Raw genomic sequence first — 20021 nt, forward strand, 5'->3', positions numbered from 1 at the left:
GTGCAAACGTGTAAAACACTTACTGCTCTCATACACCTGTTTGAGCAGCACAGGAAAATTTTCTTTATCTAAGTTTTTGCATTTTGTGTCTTTGTAATATTTAATAAGAACTGGCTTCCACACTTGCTTAACATGGCAATAGACACCTCTGTCCAGTGGCTTAAGAATGTGAGATGAGTGGGCTGGTAGACAAATCAAAATTATATTGTTTTCCCGACATAGCAATACAGCTGCTAAACTGACGTGAGACGTATGTGTGATGAACCCAATAAAAACATAAACCTCTTGATAAAGGCTTTATTCAACAATAATGTGCTAATCTAAAGATATAAGAGTTTAAATATATACATAACACAAATAGTTCAAAAACAATAATATGAACACTAGGAATCACAACAATCTTCCCATCTATATAGAAAAGACGACTAGTTTCATCAGTTTAGAAAAAAGTCATCAAATTTTACAGGAACTTTGCAAGTTCTTGTAGAACGTCGCAAAACGTCTTTAGATGACTCATTTATTGGTTTATTTACTTCAACACTTATTTCAGATGTAATTTTTGGTGATGGGTTTTTATTTACATTAAATACTTGGGCAGTTACATTATCATGAGATTTCGGTGATGGGCTTTTATTTACATTAAATACTTTCGCAGTTACATTATCATTAGATTCAATAATTCTATTCTCATTGATATTTTAAGACTTTTCTTGTGACGCAGAATATGGTGCAAGATCTTGAAGTGAAACAGTTGATTCTCGTCCATCCGGGTAATGAATATTAGCATATGTTGGGTTTACATCCACTAATTTGACTTTATCAACAAGATAATCGTTTTTGTTTGTTCGCACGAAACGTCTAAGAAAAATGGGACCAGGAGTTAACCATGAGGGTAATGAAGTTCCACATGATGAACATCGAGGGAAACTGAATAATCTCTCATGGGGTGTACAATTAGTTGCAGTTGATAATAACAAACGGAGTGAGTGAAGGGCATCGGATAGAACAACTTCCCAATTTCTAACATCTAGGTTGTGGGTTTTTAGTGCCAAACAAATATTTCTCCATATCAAACCATTATATCTCTCAACTTGTTCATTACTGATAGGATGATATGGAGTAGAATTACTTGTTGCAATTCCTTTCTGAGTCAGGTAAGATTTTAGTTCATTAGATATGAATGATGAGTCTCTGTCAGAATGAATGTAAGTTGGAAAACCACAAAAAGAGAATATTTGGTCTAAACATTTCACAACGGTTGTTGAACTGATATCTGGACACGGGTTAGCAAATGGATATCGAGAATATTCATCAATAACTGTAAATAAATACTTATTTCTAGAATTAGATCGCAATGGTCCTTTAAAATCTATACTTAGACGATCCATTGGACGTATGGATTTGATTAACTCACTGACATTCACAGATCGATAAAACTTTGGTTTTAATTCTGAACAAATATGGCAGTTAGAACAAACTTTCTTGACCTCTTCCGTGGAAAAAGGTAAGTTCTTAGATTTAACAAAGTGAAGCATACGAGTGACTCCTGGATGACATAAACAGTTATGTATATCGCTTAGGTTTGTTTGAGGTTGAGTTGTGGCACAAAAGGCATGCGTAAGTGCCTTTTGTGCCACAAAATAAGTTATCACTTCCAGGACAATACAGTATGGTATAGCTAAACTCTGCTAACTCCATCCTCCAGCACTGAATCTTACTATTTTTTATCTTTGTTTTCTTTTGGTTATCAAACATAAAAGCTACAGAGCGCTGATCAGTGATTAACTGGAATTGATTTCGTAACAATAAATGTCGCCATTTTCAAACAGCTTTAATATTAGCTACTGCTTCTTTTTTTACTGCTGGATAATTAATTTCACTTTTGTTTAATGTCCGAGACATAAAAGCAACTGGGCGACCATTTTGATTCAAGGTAGCTGATACAGCTACATCGGATGCATCACATTCAACAACAAAAGGTAAGCTCTCATCAATAGAACTCAAAGTGGCAGAGTGAAGTTCCCTTTTAAGTAATTGAAATGCTTCAAATGCTTCACTATCGATTGGGAAGGATTTAACATTAATTAAAGGGCGAACTTTATTAGCAAAAGAAGGGATCCATTTTGAGTAAAAAGAAAACATACCCAAAGTTCAACGAAGTGATAAACCATCAGAAGGAGGAGGTAGTAAATCTAAAGGACGTAAATGTTCAGTATCTGGTTTTATATTGTTATGACTAATGCAATAACCAAGAATATTTATCGAAGGAACTGAAATGACAGATTTTGATTCATTTAATGTTAAGCCCCAACGCTGTGAGACGCTCTGAAACTGTAGACAATTTTCATCATGATGTACCTGATCATAGCCACCAATGGTTATATTGTCAAGGTATGGAAAAGTGTCATGTAACTTTTCTTCTTCAACAATTTTGTCCATAGATCTTTGGAACATAGACACGCCATTAGTATTTCCAAATGGAATCCTGCAAAATTGGAACAATTTTCCATTTGCCTCAAATGCTGTATACTTTTTATCTGAATTTTTTATAGGAATTTGATGGTAAGCACTTTTTAAGTCGAAGGTAGAAAATACCTTGTATTTTGCAAGTTCATTTATTATACCATCTATTCTAGGAAGAGGATATGCATCTAATTCAGTGTAAAGGTTAACTGTTTGAGAGTAATCAAAGCAGAGTCTCTTTTTTTTTGATTTAGTAAGATCCTTTACAACCACTACTTGGGCTCTCCATGGTGAGAAACATGGCTCAATTATACCATCTGATAATAGCTGTGATATTTTACTTTCAATAAAATTTTGGTCATCTTTATTAAATCTTCTTGATTTAGTAGCTATTGGCTGCGTTTTATCTGAAATACTTGTAAACAAGGAAGGTATTTTTATTTTAGCCTTTTGCAGTGCACATTTATTTTTCCTTGTGACTATTAAGTCTTCTTTTTCTCCACCAAATGGAAAAATAAGATTTTTGTGTTGCTTTTGGAAGTCATAGCCAAGTATGATATCGCTACAAAGATTTTCCAAGATACCAAATCGAACATTATTATACAGTAAACCATTTAGTTCGAGGTTAACTGAACAACAACCCACTAATTCAGACTCCATTGTTGTGAGGGCCATATAAATTCTTCTTTTACTGGGTAACGTTTTTATTTTCAAAGTATCAATAATTTTTTTGCTTATAAAATTATCTGAACTACAAGAACCAATTAGTGCTGTTAATGATTCACCATTAACTTTGACAACAACAGAAAAAGGCTCTCAGGACAACCACTTGAAACAGTACACAAACTTGGTTTATGCACTGCAGCTGTAACACTGTGGATCTTTTTGATTGGCCAGCCAAGACAAACTTTGGAGAAATGTCCTTTTTTTCCACATTTAAAACATGTAACATTTTGAGCCGGACAATTTTTCCGAGCAGAGGTTCGATTAAGTTGGTTGTGAGGTTGCATTCAATGCAATGCATTCACAATTTGTTTGTGGATGCATTGCATTGAGTGCTGCTGAAGATTCTTCTGGTAACTTTATAGTAGCAACAATATTTGGACTGGTTGATGATGAGAGGGGTTTCTGTATATAAGACTCAGAGTTCCTCTGAGCAATGTCAAGAGAGCGAGCTTGGTTGAATGCTGATTGTAAATTCAATGTTGAATTTTCAAGGAGGCGTTGGTGAATGTAATTTGAAGTTATTCCAGAAATAAAAGCATCTCTTATTTGTTCCTCTCGATATTGTTCAGCTGAAACATCTTTATAGTTACAGTTTTTGCTAAGTTTGCGTAGTTCCTGAAGAAAGTCTTCAAGAGATTCACCTGATGTTTGATGTCTTATAAGTAATTGATGGCTTGCAAAAACTTCATTAGGGGTTTTTATATATAAGTTTTTCAGTTTTTCAATGATGCTCTCATAGGAATCACACTCTTCAATGTAATCATAAATATTTGATGATACAAAATTAATCATAGAGCAAAATTTATCTGGAGCATCTTCTCCACAATCCTCTATGAAGTTCTCAAATGTTCTTTTCCAATGCTTCCATTCTTTCGAAGCAGTTGGTGCATTATGGTCAAGATCAAGCCTCGTTGGTTTTAAGATCTTTGACATTTTATATATACATATATATATATATATATATATATATATTATTTACGTTGAATAAATTGTGATGAACCAATAAAAACATAAACCTCTTGATAAAATTCAACAATAATGTACTAAAGATATAAGAGTTTAAATATATACATAAATAGTTCAAAAAAATATACACAAATAGTTCAAAAACAATAATTATATACACTAGGAATCACAACAGTATGTCCATCAAGATATAAAATATGAGTACCACTAATAGCTTGACATTCTGGTATACCCACTTCCTTCAACCATTCAATAAATGTATCATGCTCCATCCAACCAGATTTAGAAATTGAATATTTGGTGCCAGTCGGACCACCTAAAGCCCACTCAACTCTAAAGTTTCGTTTTGCTTTGTATACCAGGAATGGTGGTGTAAAGTATCCATCAGCATTACAGCAATTGTTCACTGTATAATGGATTTTTTCATTGTTACCAGTGAGTTTCAAAACACGCTTTGCACCTTTTCGACATGCTACAGTTGCTTTGCCTTGATCACCACAGAAACCTGTTTCATCGCAATTCCAAATGTGACAACCGGAAGTTATCCCAGACAGTTGGTATTGTTTAGTGACAACTTCAAAATAATTATCAATTATTTCTTGCGTGCAAGAAACGGCAGATGCTAAAGTGAGTTTTTCTTGTGGAAATTTCTTTAGACTATCGGTTTATAAATGCAAAAAATCAATTTTTGCCAGGCCTGCCGTTTTTAAATAGGCCTGATTGATTTGTACAAAGAAATTAACCGCATACAAAGTCCATAACATCATTTCGTGTCAAACCATAACCCCAATCACATAGGAACTTAACGCATGTACCATAATTGATTCTGTTTGCTGTGAGAGTACGGTTGTTGATCCTGATCCCTTGAAGCTAGCATTGTTGTTGTTCTTGCAACCTATTAGAGTTGAGAATGGAATGCCATATTTGAGTGCAGCTTTTCTGATTGAAGTATTTTTTTCTTTTATATCATTTAACACAGCTTCTATATCTTCTTCATTTATGACTTTTTACTTGTTGTCATCTTGAAAGTGAATAATTAATAAATATCATTGAGTCATTTTTGTAAAATAACTTAATATAGGAAGAACCCAGAACTAACACATGAGAAAATCCAATAATTTAATTCATCAAGGTACCTAATTTAAAAACTTACATACTACTTAATAAAGGAATCTAAAGTAAATATGTGAATGATCGGTTTTACCAGAAAAAATTTAATATTAACTTTTCTTTTTTGTCTAATTTTTAACTATAAAATGAAAAAAAATTATGTAATCGGTATTAAAATTAAATTTTCTACTAGATAGAGGTAAAATTATTTTTAAACAAATTATGGTTCCCAAATTATTACGATAGCAAATAAAAAAAAAAAGCAAATTTTTACAACTCTCTTTTAAACTTTTATAAAAATAAAATGACTAAAAAATGACTTGGATTTTATTTTGACACATTTAAATAGAGGAGATGATTCTCTTTCTTCTGGTGTTTTATTTTTTAAATATTCCTATCAGTTCCGGTTTTATTTAAATTTTTCGATCAGTGATCGAAAAAATAGTACGATCGGTTTGACCTGCTTTTTTACTCTATTTTTTGTAAATTATGATTTCACAATAAATATGGATAAATCAGTTGTATCGTAATAAGATTTTATGCAAATCAAAATATATTATTTTCATCAAAATAACATAAACAAATGTAATCATTAATACGTATTTACCTAACATAAACCTATAATACGTATTGCACGGAAAATGAACATTGTTGGAAAACATTAATTAGTTTAATTTCTATGTTTACTGTAGTGTTGCTTAATTGCCATTAAGCAACATTACAGTTAACATGGAAATTAAGTTAATGTTTTTAAAGCTTGAGTTATATTTTATTATATGGCTGTGGTAATAGGTTCACTTATTGAAGGTATTATTAATTTTTCTCCAATGTTATAACTTTAACCACTGTTTTTTAACTTTTATTTTGCAATTAATTGCAATATGCGATAAGAGGCAAGTAATCTGTTGGTTTTTGTTTTTTAAATGATGCAACAATTGATCAACTTAAGAATTTTTTTCAAAATTCTTTTGTAAAATTAGGTAAATATTCAATCAGCTTGTCCTTACCTTTTGCATGTTTTGTAGACATCTACTTGGCTTCATTACATTTTGTAAAGTTTTCTCTTATTATCTTTTTAAAATGATCATGTGTTTTTCATTTATATATTGTTGTTCTTGTTACTAATGCAATTATATTGGATCAACCATTTTTAATGTTTTTTTTTTTTTTTAATTGTAAACATTAAAAACAGGAAGTAACTTTTAATACCAGAAAAAAATTCCTACCATCCACCAAAAAGTTTCTAGCTACCATTGGGTGGCAAGGACCAAGTTGACTACCACTGAATTAAATTAAAATTTGTTTAAAGAGACAGAAAACAAAGAATTGGTACTAATAAAAATACAATTTGTGTAAATTATTATGTAAATACTGTTTAAGTGTTATTGAGGATAAATAAAAATAAATATAATTTAATTATAAATTGTATAATGCTTTACTTGAACACCATTATTTAACATAAAAAAAATAAAAGTTATAGAAAATGTGATTATCTGTAGTAACTTTAGTAAAAGAAGATTAAATACCTTAATTACAATAACAGTCAATTATTGACTATTATTGAAATTACATTGTCTCTATGTGTTTGTAAAACTTTATTTGTTATTAAATTATAAAATAATGTTACCTGAGTGTGCTAATTCTTATTATTATTAACCTTGTTGAGTTTTATTATGTGTATACTAAAACTAATCTGTTTTTATATTTTAGTTCACATATTATATGAAGAATAAAGCCTTCTATGTTGGCTATGAATTAATTATAGACAATTAAATTCACTAAACTACACTGAGTTTAAAATAATTACATACACAATAAATAAACATCTTGATTTATTTAAAAGCATTTCTAATAAAAAACAATTTGATAAAAAAGTACTGGGTAAAAAAATATTTTATTTAGTGATCCAATTTGATTTTTAAAAACCTTTACCCAAAAATAAAAATAAAACAATTTTACTTTTAACATCTTAACTTTTATTTTTAACATCTTAACTTGAGAGGATCTTTTGTAATCTTCATTAATGAGGACCTCTTATTTGTAATCTTCATTAATGAGGACCTCTTATTTGTAATCATCATTAATGAGGACTTCTTATTTGTAATCTTCATTAATGAGGACCTCTTATTTGTAATCATCATTAATGAAGACCTCTTATTTGTAATCTTCATTAATGAGGACCTCTTATTTGTAATCATCATTAATGAGGACTTCTTATTTGTAATCTTCATTAATGAGGACCTCTTATTTGTAATCTTCATTAATGAGGACTTCTTGTTTGTAATCTTCATTAACGACTTATGTAGAGGAATTTTTAAAGACACTAAATTATATGCAGACAATACAAAAGTTATTTCAATCAATCATTGTTATGATAATAAATTATTACAAAAGGACATTAACATGTTAGTAAAATGGTCTGAAGATTAGTTAATTAAATTTAATGAATCAAAATGTAAATTCATGTATATTGGTAAAAAGAATCCTTGTATGAATAAAAATTGAACAACTCTGTTTTAACAGAAACAACAATAGAAAAAGATCTTGGGATTTTTATTTCAAATAATCTAGTGTGGAAATATCATATTAATTCAGCTATAGGCAAAGCAAACAGAAAATTAGGCATGGTCAAAAAATCTTTTAGGTATATAAATGAATTTTCATTAAAGTTACTATACAAATTGTTAGTATGTCCTCATTTGGAAAATTTAGCAACAGTTTGGAGTCCATTTTGGAAGAAGGACATTGGTAATCTTGTTAATTTGTGCAACACAGGGCTACTAGAATCAAATCTTTAACGGGGAAAATTGTATGAAGAAAGAATAAAGATATTTGAATTGCCAACTTTGCATGATAGAAGAAGAAGAGGTGATCTGATTCAAATGTATAAGATCTCAAAAGGGAAAGATATTGTTAATTTTACCACCCTCCATTAAATTTTGAGCTGGAACAATCAAGTAGAAGTAACAATTGTAGAATACGCAGACTATTTACAAATTCGAGAATTCATCACCATTTCTTCACAGAGTTACAAATGATTGGATTTCTCTTCCTCAATGGATAATAGATGAAGCTGACTTAAACCTTTTTAAAAACAGCAACAATAAATATTTTGGTTTCTGGGCACTATTTTTTGTAATCAGCTGTCATAATCTTAATTCTACATAATTAAGACTCAACAAACCTCAAGTGTGTACAGCATCTTTTCTATTCTATTCTATTCTAAACTATTATTTATGTCAATAACAGTGTTATGGCAATTTTTATTATAATTTTTATAATAAAAATTGCCAATTATTATAATTGTCAACAACTTTTCAAACTTCAAGAGGCCCCCTATAATATTATGTCGATATTGATTACCGCCCTCCCCCAAAATAAAATTAAAACAAAAAGTTCCTTTTTGCTTTTTTTAAGTAATTAAATATATTTAAAAAAAGTAACATTGTTGACACAAATTTTTCTTGACTTTCCCATCTTCCTTGTCAACAATTGTAAAAATATTTTAAATATACCCTTTCTCCTATTTTGATGACATAATTAATTGGCAGCCCCTTATAATATTAAAGACAAAATAGTTAAAAACTTTAAATATACAAGAAAATTTATTTGGAAGTGATTATAAATGCTAAATTAAAATAATAAATATGTTAAAAAACTAAAGTTTGATTGTTTTTTTAATGATCATGTAGTCATAATAAGTGTGAATCATTTTTTATACAAAGTAATTTATGAATCAAAGCAATTTTTGATAAACAAAATAATATGTGGTAATATGCATGTGTACATGTATGTGTTATACATTCTTGTATATAATACAAGGTATATAATACACATACGTGTTATACATTCTTGTAAAAAATACAAAAATGTAATAATAATTATAACTATAACTAAGCAACATTAACTAAGCAATGTGTAGGAAAACCATTATTTTACTTTTTTGTAATTATTCTGCTTTTTAAAATAATTTTACTTTTTTAGACAATTCCAATGTATCCTACTTTTGGCCATTTAAAGATTTATCAGTTCAAGATATTTTTACACAAAACAGAACCAATAATAGATTACCGTTTGTGTATGCCAATGATAACGTTAGTCATCTTAGGTTTTCATCGCCACTCTTAATGATTTTTGGTACATATAAATTCAATTCGTCATGCTTTGTGAATTTAAACAAGTGTGCTCATGGATTGACTATTAAGTTTTGGTTTCAGTTGGTTAATGAGCAACCTCATAATGGAAACTTAAATTTGATTACATTCTCAGGAGATTTTTTTCAACCAATAAATGTATGGGTGACAATGGTCAATGGTAGATTGTTATTAAATTTTTTTTTGTGTACACATTTTGAGTTGGAAAATTTGCACCATTACAAATTTTAAGTTTTATAATTTTTTATCTCAATTTTATTATTATATTAAGTAAAATTATAATTGTTAAGTAACTTGTCACATGAGTAGAACAAGCAAGTTCTGTACTATTGAGAGGTTTATTCTGGTTTTATTAAACTCATGCTTCAGATACCTCAACTTTATGCTTTTGCTTGATTATTTCAGATTTTATAAATTTTTGCTGAAAATCATAAATGAAATAAAACAAACTAAACTGTAAAGAATAACCAAATTAGTTATGTTGGCTCAAAAGAGCTATAATAATACTAGCCTATAACAAAATAACAAAATACATAAAGTATATATATAGTGTAATACAAAACATATATGTATACATAAATCGCATTAACATAACAATCCATTTAAAATTCAGTTTATTCTTACAGTTTGAAATTCATTAATAATATTTCTTTACTTTTTTTTACACCTATTTTTTCAGCAAAATCTACTTTAAAAGTACATTACTTCACACAATAAGCATAGTTTTTTTTTAATTATGTTTAAATAGGGATAAAAATCTGTATTTAAATAATTTTTATGATATAAAATCTAAAACTAATGCTAAAAACAACTCAAAATCAAACCTTTTGCAAAAAAGAATTGAATTAAAAAAAAATTTTTTTTACAAAAACTTTTTTTAAAAATTTATTTTTTAAAAGACTTTTTGCTTTCCTTGAAAAAATAAAATTAAAATTGTTATTACTAGTAGAAATTAGCATAAGTGATAATTTAATAAAATAATCTTTGAATCAACAATTTGTAACTATAAATGCATTTAGTACAAGCAAAAGGATTTTTTTGCAAATTTTGGAAAAGGAATTATATTGTTCCCAGAAAAAAAGTAATCATTTCAAAATATTGTTTTAAAAAAATGTTAACAATAAAAACAGCAGGCACATGAATAAGATGTCAAGTTTAAAAAAGACTTATATAAATATAAATTTTTATAATTTTTATTTTAAATTTATAAATTTTTTTTATTGCTTTAAGTTTGCTTTTACTTTTTACATTTTAAATAAATAAAATAAATAAATAGAATATATTTCAGACAACAAGCATGTACAAATTAGGAGCCAGGTCCATAGTTTTATTTTTGTTTTTTTTTTAAAAAAAGAAAAGTATTATTTTAAACTTTGATTAACTGAATTAATAGAGTGATTCACCAAGGTACAAGCCATCAACTGTTTACGAAAAGCATGTCTATAGTTTAAGATAATTGTATGAAAAGATGGTAATCTGAACTCTAAAAGCATGTAAGATATACTATCATATTTGTTGTATCCGAAAAACATTTTAGCACATTTGTTGTAGCAATACTGAAGGCGTGCCATTGTTTTATCATTACAATTTTGCCACAAAGGAACACCATATAAACAAATGCAGTATGCTTTAAACAGTTTAACCTTCACTCTGGTGGAACATAAATGAAAGCGTCTAATTAAGATATTTGTACGTGTGTAAAGGCCCTTCACCTCTTTGATTATATCAAGATCATCGGTTAGGTCATTTTTAATTATATGACCAAGGTATTTGAAAGATTCAACAAAAGCAATTTCACATCCTGACACACATAATTCTGGGAAGGAGTTTGATATAACTTTTGATTTTTGAGTTGGATTAAACACCATACATACAGTTTTCTTGGTATTAAAGGACATGTTAATTAAGGAAGATTCCTTATTTGTAAAGCTAATTAGTTTCTGAAGAGAAAACCAAGAAGGCGCAATTAGAACCATATCATCAGCATAGGCCAACACATTCATGAATATACCACCTATATTACATCCATAAAACATATTACATACATAAAATATACATACATAAAATATTACATATTACATACATAAAATAACTCAGATTTATTAAGGTTAGAGAAAATCACGTAAAAGTATTTGATTCTATCTAATCTAAATAAATCCAAATTATTTTAAATTTTAAAAGCAGTGAAGTTAAATTTATTTTGTGTTTTTCAAGCTATTCTTGCAAAACCTTTTTTTCATTCATTTGCTATTTGTTTATCATTTACTTTATTATCCATTACTCAGATATACAAACAAAGTTATTTTGAGATAACCCCCTCTAAAGATTTAAAACCCAGTGAAAAAGGTATTCAAGTAAAATTTTGTCAAAATTTTTTTTAACCCTATACTAAGGCTTTCTTTTAGTTGTGTTGCAAGTAGATTTTTGAGCTAATGTAGGTGGATTTTTAAGAAGGTGTTGGTAGGTTTTTGAGCTAATATAGGTGGATTTTTAAGGAAATAAAGGTAAGTTTTTGAGTTAATGTCAGTGAATTTAAGGAGATATTTGTAGGTTTTTGAGGTGTTGAATTGTTTTTTGAATTTTATATACCTAAAAACAATCAGCTATAAATTTTCTTCACTGTAAACAAACACTACAGAGTAATGTTACTTAAATAAATATCTTTAAAAGTAAAGCTGAAAAAAGAAGAACTAAAAAGAAGGAATATACATATTTTTGTGAAATGTTAGATAATAAAATTTTTAATGAATGCAAGCTTATGCACTAAAAATCTATATAAAAATCTGATATGGTATTGTGTCAAATCTTTTTTTGTTGTTGATTTAAACTACAATAACTCATAGCCATAAATTTATTGGGTATATGGAGCATTGGATTAATAAAATCTTAGAAAATTTTAGAATATTTATAATTTTTTAATTTAAATTTTTAGAAGTTTCTTGGTAGAATTAATGAACCTTTAAAAATATTATTAAAATGATTCTAATAAATCATTAAAATTTGTGTATCAAATTAAAAATATATACTTAATATTTGAATTTCTTTGAAAAACTTTTGTAAATGTTGGAAAATAAAATGTTGTGGAATTTGTCTGATTCAAAATATGCAAAAAAGTATATTTATTGCATTATTACATATTAAATTTTTTTTTATTTGAACATAATTTTTTTTCAGGTCAACCTGTTTTTAATGCAGAATTTCAGATTGAATTAAAAGAAAGATTAAAAAGATTTTTGAGGATTATCAAATTTGAATCAACATCAATTAAATTCCAAAAGTGGTATTATGTTATTATAAAGTTTGATGGCATTAACAACAGTAATAAGTTTGCTACTTATTTGGATAACAAAAAACTTAACAGCAAAACTTTTAAACAAGTTTATGATTTTAATGGCTCATATACAAATGTCGATCTTATTATTGGTCCATTAAGAACTGCTTTAGAGTCTCAAAGTATTTTTATCAGTACAAAAATTTTCCTTATATGGGAAAAAATACTAAATAATAGAGAAAATTATTCCATATACTTAAAAGAAGCAGGTGATGATTTAAAACTTTTTAATTTCTTGATATAGTTTTGTTCTATATAAAAATTGCTGTTCAATAAAAAGTACATACTATTAAATTTAAAACATTTTTGATGGATTTAAAACTTCAGGTAAGAGCATAAACTCTACCTCTCATCAACAAGTTGTGTTCAACAAATCACAAAAAAAGTTTATCATAAAATTGTTATGCTCTCACACATTTTACATTTTTTAATTTGGAAAGTGTATATTTTATGCTTGCTTTACCTTAAGAATGGATGAAATTTATTGTAAACATAAATTTCACCCATTCATTCAGTGCATATAGATGCAAAGTTTTGGTGTTAAACTTGTCAGAAGCGTTTAACCTAAAACCTGCATCTGTTTGAATTTTGTAGAATTAAGTGTTGTTTATTTTTGTATTAAACAACCCTTAATTCTAATAAAATTTTAAATCAAGTTTAGAATATAGACAGCTGCTTGTGTCGCCATCATCAGGGTGATTTGGTTGACTGACATTAAGAGTTTTTTAGTGCTACCCTTTTACACTGATAATTGACAATTTGGAATTAGTGTTGTCACGGTACTCGATACTTTATTAAAAAAGTACTTAAGGTAAAAGTCTTTCAAAGTACTGAGATTATTGGTACTTACATTAGTACCAAGCAATTTTAATAGTACATTAGGCTATTAATAAGTCCTGTTCTTCATTTAGATTTTTTTCCAGAAGTAAAGCGCAGTAGGGATAATTAGACATTTTTTTTCTTAAAACTAAAAATAATATCAAAAGATAAATTGATGATTCTGACTTATAGATGATTAATTTCAGCAACTACTACAAAGACTTTTTTTGTTAATTCAACTTTACTATTTTTTGGCTATAAAATTAAAACTAAAATTTTTTAATAAAAAAATTCATATCTATTATAATTGCACCATTACCATCATTTAAAGCTCAATTAGGAATGTTTTGGAAATTCTTAGGGTTCTCTAATAGGTAGGGGGTAAGTCATTTCCCAAAATATTTTTATGTAATACTTTTTTTTTGTAGATAACAAAAATTTAGTAACGCAATTTACATACAACAAAAGAAAAATAAGTTAAAAAAATTTAAAAAGATTTTTAAAAAAATCTCAAGTCTATAAATCGTAATGAGTGTTAGAATATATTTTTATATACTTTATTCAAAAAGTTTTTAGAAAAACAGACTAGAAATACAAAAATCAAAACAATAAGTTTTTGCCAAACATTTATGATGTTGTGCACTGTGCACATTTACAATTTGGTTTGTAGTCAGTATAATTTTTCCTTTATTTAGGTACCGAATTAGGTACCAAGTATTTTGATAGGTATTGATACCAAATACTGAAATTTCAGTAGTGACAACACTATTTGGAATTACTTAAATAAGTTTGATAAAGTTGTCATCTGTGTTTTATTCCAAATTGCATTTTTGTTTATTAGTTTCTTTTTTTGACCTCAAAACAAATAAAAATATGCTTTGCTTCAGATCAATCAAATGTTTTACCCTAGGTCTACAAAATGGTTAATCTGTATTGTTCTTTTACAAGTATCTTATTTTATGCTTTTACGAGTGTAATTTTTTTATTCTAACTTAAATGAAAAATTTAAACATTGATAAATTTTGTATTTTAATAATAAAGAATACTTTGTTTAAATATTTTATTGTTGTCTATTTTCTATGTCAGAATTTTGTTAATTTTCTTTTAACTGTAGAAACAACGAGTTGCAAAGTTTTTAAAGTTAATGTTGTTGGTATGTTTTTAAATTTTTTGTATTTTTCTGTAATAGACTTTAGAGTTTTAAAAAGTTTATAAATAAATTTAACAAATATTTTTTTAAGTTTAGTTTTGATTCTGTTAATTATAATAAGGATGTAAAAATAAAGCTTACAATATCAAAATTAAGTTGCAATTTATTTTATGTATTTATGACTGAGATTTTTACTTTTGTTTATTTACAAATAATTTATTAACAATTTTAATTACTAATGAGCTAAAGTTAACTTTCTCTAAATGAATATTTTGAAGACATTCTATCTTTTGAAAAAACAAATTTTTCATACATTCGATTGTCTTTAAATTGAGTTTCATAGTAAGTTTTAATTCATTTTTTAAAAAGTGTAACGTTCTATTAGTAATTAAAGGAGATTTTTAAACACTAAACAAGTTACAGCACATAATTACTTTTTTAATTCATTTTATTGTCCTAAAAAAAAATTAACTCAGTAAAACAAACAGAAAATTAGTTATTTACTACTGCATTTGAAACCGAAACTTTTTTCCTATTTTTATTAAAAAACCAAAAAAAAACTAACAAATAATAAATATTTTTGGGCACTTTTTTTTGGGCGCCTATACCGCTCCAGCAGTACTAAAATAGGTCTGGGTTTGTCCCTGACATTGCACTGTTAATGCTCTGATATTATACAGCTGTTGATGAAATCAGTCACTCTAAAAGCTACCACAGAGTTTGGGAATCTTTACTACCAGCTGGTCTCAGAACCATTAAACTGAGTTTTAGAGCTGTACTCTCATTATGAGATAACATGTCACAGATCGCATAGCCACTATCAAGGAGGCACAAGTGAAAATCAATGAATAATGTTAAGAAGATCCAGCATTCATCATCTGAGGCAGGAAAAAACATAACACAGGTTTACATTTACACCAGCCTAATAGATGAAGAATGGGTTTGAGGCTGGTAAACAGGATTATTCTGCTTACCCCTAAAGTCTTTGCCTAGAAGGTCTTCTTCAAAGCAGTAACTGAATGCAGTTAACATCTGCCTAAGTTGAGTTTTTTTATCAAGACACTATCTCAAGTCTTAACTCAAATTGATATCAAAAAAAGAAATTTAAAAAGGATTTAAAAAGAAAATGTGCATGGTGCTAAAAACATTTTTTATTTAATTTAAATTCCATTAAAATGGAAAAATTGTTTCTAAAAAACTCAAAATTCAAAATAAATAAATTGCAAGTCAATTTAGTAGCAAAAGGTTCAAATACAATAAATAAAATATACTAAAATAAGAGTTTTTAAAAGTAGAGCAAATATTGCTAATTCTAATATTTAAAGAAATTTTGATAAAGTTAACTTGTATATTGGATTAAAAAAAAAAATGGTAAAAAAAAATACTAAATGATATTATTTGTACTTAAGGATCCTCTAATCATAGATAAAATTTATTTTTAAATAGAAATTATTACTCAATCACAAATTTTAGGTATTTATTAGTACACTATGACACTTTTTTTATATTACAACATTAATTAACTTTTGAAAAACTTTAAAGTTCTTTAAAGCTAGCGCTTTACATATGAGAAGTTGTTAAAAAAAGGAATAAGGGTTTGGTCAATAATTTGGTACAATTGTATCAGATTTTTTTAATGTTATTCTGTAAGAGAAAAAAAAAAATAAAGGCAGAAATTAAGACATTAAAAGAGTCATGTTTCCATGTTGTAATGAAATCTGTTGCTCAAGGAAAAAAAAGAGTTTTGAAATTTTATAAGCTATTTAACATTTTTAAAACCTTTTTTTTCCCCCATTTTTTAGAGAAAACTTTCAGTAAAGATCTTAAGTTTTCTTTAGCTTTTTTAATTTTTCATTGCTATAACAAAAGGTTGAGAATATTTAATTTTTTATTAAGCGACCTGATGCATTTGATGATTATTTTGAAGTGAAACTTTTTAATTTGAAGCTGTTGATTTTTGCTTTAAACTGTTAAGTCAACAATTTGAATTAAAGAACTTGAAAAAGTAAGTTTAATTAAGATTTCTAAACAAAGGTTAATTTTCAATATGTTAAGGTTTCCTTAACGTATTTGACCTTCTACTCATACAAAGAAATATGCTCAGTGGCGTAGCGAGGAGATATATTTGCTGGGGCCAAAATAAATATTGTGCCCATTTATATCCACTTAGGATTCTTTTTTTTTTTTGCTCCTCTTTTTTTTATGCTGCATGGAAAGCAATGATATGTTGCAAATCATGATTAGGATATTATTTATGTATATATATATATATATATGTATATATATATATATATATATATATATATATATATATATATATATATATATATATTTATATATTTATATATATAATTATTGCATTTTGTAATCAATGTTTTTTATTATAAACTAATTTATAAAGTTTTTTTTTAGAACCCTACAATACCTTAAAAATATACTTTGCTATTGATTATAGTGGTTCTTATGCACTAAGATATATTGAATCTAATTGCTTACAAGAATTAAAAGGTAGTTCAAAGAAAATTAAATATTATCTTTCACCTCTAATTTATAAAAATCTTATTTGTATTTGTATTAATGTTATCTGTAATTATATAAAACATTTGAAATAATTTTAGATAGAGAATTATTCTCAGGAAATAAAATAGATTTATTTGTTACGTGCACTTCTGCAACAGTTATTTGGGATGAAAGTAAAAGTGAAAATACGGAAAAGCAATTGTATTATTTTAAGGTATTAGAAGTTGTATCAACTTTTTAATATTAAAATAAAAGTTTGTAATGTAAATAATAAAATAATAAAAATACTTTACTGTTGTTATAAAGTTGTTTTTATTGTTTAAAAATATAACAAGGTTGTAGGATTAAAAAATTTTGCTTTTAAGGGTGATGTGGGGAGGAGAGGGATAAAGGAGGAGAAAGAATAAAAGAAAGTATTGCCTAATATATGAAAAAGAACTAGTTTTAAGAAAGAAAAGTTTACATTTGATAAATTTATAAAATACATTTGCATTAATATAATTGTTTTATTTGGGAAACAATGGTTTGTTTAACTATGTTACATCATTACATAATTGATTATACCAGGACATTGGTTACTACTTCCTCTATAACATTGTACTTTGTATTCTACTATCTGTATATCATCAAAACTTGCGTTCTACTACCTGTATAATTACAGATTAAAAATTATTTAAACACAGGTTTTCTGTGACCAAACATTTTTGTATTGTGCTTAGGTTAATATATTTATGATTGAAAATTCAACACTGCATAAAAGTTACAGTACAATTGCAAGTAAACTGAGCTACACAGCATTTAAGTTAGTTTCAAATTCGTTTTATCAATTTGAAGTTGAAAAGATTGATCAACAAACTAGTGCAAGTATTTTATACAAAAGAACTGTTTTAACAGGTAAAATTTTTTGTATACTTCTTTTATAATTTTGTAGATATATTCCTCGACTACTAGTACTACTCAAAATTGCTTTTCACAGTGCAGTTGTATATATAGTATATATAAATAGCTGCTTGACATTTAGCATTTGTCACTTTTTCTGCAAAAATTATCAATAATTGTTCATTTTGTTGATTATTTAAATATTTATAGAACAATAAAAAAAAAAGTTTAAAGGTTTTGTTAATTTCTCTTAGGTAATGGCAATAAATATATTAGGATCAACTTTTGTTTTAATATATTTTCATATACGTAGAGAAAGTTACAAATTACAATGTAAAAAAAAATTTTTTTTTCATAATTTTTTTTTTTTTTGTAAATTTACCTTGCCAAGGCCAAGAAGGCTACTTAATTGTGGTTATAACTCTCTCTCAACTCTATAACTCCAAAACACAAACCTTGACAAACAAGGTTATTGCGCGGAGAAACAAGTTATCTGAAAAAATGTTTAGATTAGTCTCAGTTTGAATAATATATATAAATATATATATATATATATATATATATATATATATATATATATATATATTATATATATATATATATATATACATATATATATATATATATATATATATATATATATATATATATATATATATATATACATATATATATATATATATATATATATATATATATATATATATATATATATATGTATGTATGTATGTATATGTGTGTGTGTATATATATATATATATATATATATATATATATATTTTTTTTTTTTTTTTATTTTGTTATTCACCTCCTCAAGGCCAAGAAGGCCACTACAGATGAGGAGGCTACTCAATAGTGGTTATAACCCTCTCTCAACTCTATAACTCCGAAACACGAACCTCGACGAACAAGGCCGCTGCGCGGAGAAACAAGTTGAGTGCGGTACTACCAGGGACGCGGTGGGGATCGAACTCGGAACCTCTCGCTTATGAAGCGAGCGCTATACCACTACACCACTACCGCATATATATATATATATATATATATATATATATATATATATATATATATATATATATATATATATATATATATATATATATATATATATATGTATATATACTGTTATATAAAATCATAGCGGTTATCTGTCTGTGGACAGTTTTGTTTTCTGTTACATAAAAAAAATGTAAAAAATAAACTTTGTATATAATCTTTGTTAAAGTGATCTTTAACAAAGATTATAAACAAAATTTAATAAAGATTTATGGTTGTTTTAGTGAGAGAGAAAAAAAACGTTTTTAAATACTAAAAAAAAACCGCCATTGCAATTTATTTGACTTCAAATTTAACAAATACAACTTTTAAGATTAACGTGTATAAATTTTATTTTGATATTGTAAAAATCAGGTAAAACACTATTCAAAATTAGATCATCTAATATCATCCATATAAAATCATTTAACATTCTTAAATAAAAAATGAAACTGAATTATCAAAAGAGTTTTGGAAATTAAAAGATAAAAATCTAAATAAAGTTGTTTAATGGAAATCAATTAAACAATACTTACAACCCTACCACAAAATCCTGCAAACTATGCATAAACAAAAAATATGAAATTCTATTCTCTGAAAATCAAAATCTGTTATACAAAAAAAGTGAAATATCTAAGTGCAAGCATTGGAACTAATTTCTTCTTGTCCAATTCGATACGGGTGATTGAGCAATTTTCTGTTTTTTCAATTTTAATTATATATATACATTTACATATATATGAAGAGTTGTTAGTCCTTGGCCTTGCCTTAAGGTTAAAATTGAGGCCAGGGCCTTGGTCTTTTTTTGTGTTTTTTGTTTTTTTGTTATTCACCTCCTCAAGACTGATAAAGCCACTACAGATGAGGA

The 20021-nt window shown here is 26.9% G+C and overlaps 1 protein-coding gene across 3 annotated transcripts in view; it reads left to right on the top strand.

Annotated features, from left to right (window-relative positions):
- LOC101238289 (adhesion G protein-coupled receptor E3) overlaps nt 1-20021 on the top strand; it is a 70093-nt gene that overhangs the window by 16084 nt on the left and 33988 nt on the right. Inside the window, exons 1-7 of one of the 3 annotated variants that reach the window (XM_065801219.1) lie at nt 5913-6072; nt 9250-9579; nt 12594-12959; nt 14684-14722; nt 17132-17227; nt 17338-17453; nt 17959-18133. In XM_065801219.1, coding sequence (XP_065657291.1) covers nt 6042-6072; nt 9250-9579; nt 12594-12959; nt 14684-14722; nt 17132-17227; nt 17338-17453; nt 17959-18133 — 1153 coding nt within the window. In that variant the 5' untranslated portion in view covers nt 5913-6041. Of the gene's footprint in view, nt 1-5912; nt 6073-6421; nt 6595-9249; nt 9580-12593; nt 12960-14683; nt 14723-17131; nt 17228-17337; nt 17454-17958; nt 18134-20021 lie in introns of those variants that run through there. The other 2 variants (XM_065801220.1, XM_065801218.1) reach the window with 2 other exon arrangements.

The sequence above is a fragment of the Hydra vulgaris genome, chromosome 07 (assembly GCF_038396675.1).
Source record: "Hydra vulgaris chromosome 07, alternate assembly HydraT2T_AEP".
In the NCBI taxonomy this organism is placed as follows: Eukaryota; Metazoa; Cnidaria; class Hydrozoa; order Anthoathecata; family Hydridae; genus Hydra; species Hydra vulgaris.